Source organism: Manis pentadactyla, chromosome 9 (genome assembly GCF_030020395.1).
Source record: "Manis pentadactyla isolate mManPen7 chromosome 9, mManPen7.hap1, whole genome shotgun sequence".
NCBI classification, from domain to species: domain Eukaryota; kingdom Metazoa; phylum Chordata; class Mammalia; order Pholidota; family Manidae; genus Manis; species Manis pentadactyla.
The window spans coordinates 66,359,738-66,363,257 of NC_080027.1; the positions used below are offsets into that span (position 1 = coordinate 66,359,738).

The 3,520-nt window shown below is 43.2% G+C and overlaps 1 protein-coding gene across 1 annotated transcript; it reads right to left on the minus strand.

Moving 5' to 3' along the window:
* Positions 1–388: 388 nt before the first annotated feature.
* On the minus strand, positions 389–2,250 carry LOC130684739 (nuclear distribution protein nudE-like 1). Its single transcript, XM_057506640.1, has one exon. The coding sequence runs from the start codon at positions 2,103–2,105 to the stop codon at positions 1,188–1,190; it is 918 nt and encodes a 305-aa protein (XP_057362623.1). The 5' UTR covers positions 2,106–2,250; the 3' UTR covers positions 389–1,187.
* Between the last annotated feature and the right edge of the window lie 1,270 nt (positions 2,251–3,520).

The following is a 3,520-nucleotide window of genomic DNA, read 5'->3' on the forward strand; positions in this document are numbered from 1 at the left end:
GTTTGATATTGATTTGTCCTCTACCATGGAAGGTTTACTTTTCAACTTTTGGAAAAAGATTAGAATATGTTATAAAGCTGATAATTTATACTTAACATGATTTGCCTTTTTAAAGGCATTGATAATTAGAAAGGAGAAGAATAACATTTGATTTTGATAAAGATAATAAGTTCTCTATGAAGATTTAAAGAAAATGAACAATTAAATGAGGTTTTTAAGCATAAAAATTACTATCTCCTCTTTTAAGTGAAAAATTAAAATGTGTAATGACCGCTTGAGAACCTTTCTAATAAGGAATGATAACATGTTTCTGTCATTTTTCAAATTGACGTGTTTTTGACAGCCATACCTTGCTTTTTTGACTCTAAGTAAAAGCACAAAAGCCATTTATTATTAAAGGAAAACAAAACATACCTGCTACCGATCACTGTTATAGCTTCAAGTTTTCTTTAACTAATTTTGTAATTATAAAAAGTGTTTTAAGATTTATTACAACTCATTTAAGCAAATGTTGAGAATCATAGTTGCTAGTATTTTTTAATCAGAATTAAGCACAGTTGCTGGCCATTTTTCTTTTTCTTGTTTTGCTGTGGCATAACGAGATGACTTAGAAGTTGCTGGGGTCATTCACAGCTCAGTTTTATGAACTGATGGGCAAGACAGCTAAGTTTAATGGCCTGAGAGCAGAATGAGTTCCTAATGGATTTTTTTCCCCTAAAAAAAATCTTTCAATGTGGAAACAATAAATTTCACAGAAAAAAAAAGGTAAATAACAGTGTATATGATCTCATAGAAGAGAAAATGAGTAGTAAATTCTGAATACATATTTTAGGCATTGGGAAAGGGACTTTTCAACTGTATTGGCCTAGGTTCTTAAGAAAGTAGACCCTGAGTTTAAGATAAAAAGTTTAGATAACGCACCTTTATTTGGGTGGTGTAAGCCCAGACAATTGGTGATGGGGGAAAAGAAAAAAATAGACAAGGCTCAGAAAGATGAAATATGGTGTGATAAGTAGCTTTACAGAACTGACCCCTTCTCCATGGATTGTTGAGAGGGCAGGAGCACCCACCTGGAGGCGGGGGTGTTCACACAGACTGAGAGGCAGCACATCTGGGGCCAACAATGGGTGCAAGGGGCCCAGTCCAAGTGGAGGAGCAGCTGGTCAAAGTAGTTCACTGCCCCTTTATTAAACAAAGGCGAATGCCCTGATCAACAGAGCTTTTTGCTGTAGCCGATTATCAAACCAGCTATAATTCCCTGTAATACAGGATTTTCGTGATGCTTGGAACTCTGGAAAATTCCTGCAGTCTGTTAATTTTGATACGAATGCCCATACTACCTTCCATAAGAGATCCTTCCCCATGTTTAGTGCCGATGTACTGGCAGGAGTTAGTGGGCTCATACCAAAATGGTTTGGTATAGCTTTGGGTGAAGGAAAACTGTTTTCCATTCCTTTGGCAACAGGAGTGGCTGGCAAAGAAAGTGACACTTGCACAGCAGAATCCCTCTTTTCAGAGTCTAGAGTTTTCTTTCTGGTTAGTTCTTCTCTTTCCCGAGCTGCTAGTTCTTGTTTTAACTCTCTTACTTCATCCTTTAAGTTCTGCACAGAGACCAACGAAGATTCCATTTCATCAAGTTCGCTTTCTAAATATGCATTTCTTTCGAGGGCCTCATCTAGCCTTTGTTCAGACTCTTCCAGTGAAACTACTGTTGCCCTTTGTGCGCGCTCCAGGTCATCCTTGGCTTGCTCCAGCTCTCTCACGTACTTCTGCAACTGCTCCTTAACCTCCCGAGTCTGACTTAAATCATCCTCTAATATTGTGACCTGCTTGGAGCTTTGTGCATGCTGATGTTCTAGCTTCTCCTTTAATGCCTCCACTTCGTATTTCAGTCTTTGGTTATCAGCTTGCAAGTCTCTCTTACTTTGTTCAGCCAGTTCTAACTCTGCCTCCAACTCTGCTTCTAATTCTCTGCTTCTTTCCTGGAATTCAAGTAGCTCATCCAGAGTTTCCTGGAATCTTTGTTTATACTTGAAGGAAAGTTCCTTCCAGAAAGCAGTTTCCTCCTCTAAACTAGAAAAATATGGTTTATCTTCAACGTCCATAGTCAAGAAAGTCTCCAGCCTGTCAAAAGGGCACGCTCAGCGCCTCTCGGCAGACGTCTCCGCTCCACTGCTCAGCAGCTCAGCCACTGCTCCGCTCCGCAGTTCCAAGCTCTGAGCTCCACTCCGCGCACTCAGCATCCAGCTCCTCCCCAGCGCGTCAGGGGTTGCCCGGGAGACATTCTGTGACACAATGGGCGTGGTCGGAGCATGCGCACTAGCATATGAGGGCAGCCAGCGCAGGGCTGTCGTGAGGAGGGCGTCGGCGGCGGCGGGGTCAGGCCCGCGGCCTTAACGTCAGGCTGACAGTGGCCTTGTGCACAGGCGTTTCCAAGCTCCGCAATGTGCAGTTTTGGCCATCGAAGGTTTCCCTGCACACTGTGCCACTCGGGAAAGAGGCGCCACCGTGGTTAAAAGTCGGCTTTCCAATTCCTTCAAGTGTCAGTGTTTCAGTGTTCTTTTTCACATAAGATGAATCTCTTTGGGTCTTATTATGTGGAACATGTTTTTATAGCTGGAGACACAATGATGATGAACATCAACTTCCTCACCCTCAAAGAGGGGAAAGGTCAGAACTAGATAAGACAATATAGTAGGTAAACTCAAATGTTGATGACTACTACAATGAAAACAATGTGGAAAGAGGAACTGGTAGGTGCTCTCTGAGAATGTAAACTTTGGATTGACAACTGAACAATGAGAAGGAGGCAGCCATGCAAAGATTCGAGACAGGAGCATTCCAAGCATACTGAACATCAAGTTCATGGCAGCTGATGAAACATATACTTGGCCCGTTTAATTGGCAGAAAAAAGGCCAGTGTGGTTAAGTATAGTGGGAAAAAAAAGAAAGTGGAGGGAGAAGCACCACAGAGAGGCAGGGTCCAGAAAATGCAGGACTTGGAGCGGAAGAAGCAGCAGAGAAACTGCTCAGGAAGTTGTTTCCTTACTGGAGGTGAGAGATGGGTCTGGGATGAGACATGTGCATGTGCTTTTACTGCTGCTAAGGGAGCAGTCAAGGCCATACAGGCCATGAGTGTAAGGGACTCATCAAGGCCCTGTGTGCTAGATGTTCATGTAACTGAAGATGGTTATGGGTGGGCTCTTTGGCAGTGGCTTGAATGGACATGCCAATCCACTGGATTCTGGTTACAATTATGGAAAGGAGCAGAGGTCTGGTACACCTTGATAGAGAAGCAACTGGCTGCTGTGTACCACACCTTGCTGGCTACAGAGCTAATCACCAGAACAGCTCCAACAAACAATCACCTAATCCACCGAGGGTGGATGTGAGACTGGACGCAAAGGCCATGGAGCAGTGTGGCACACCTACAATGGCCAAATGGGGTGCATAATTACAGCAGTGTAGCACCCTCTCTATTAGCCCCTTAAGTGAACAACTCCAATGCTTACAGGGGCCA

Bases quoted from the DNA above. Each gene is read 5' to 3' on its own strand.
- LOC130684739 (XM_057506640.1), bottom strand. From the start codon at position 2,105: ATGGACGTTGAAGATAAACCATATTTTTCTAGTTTAGAGGAGGAAACT.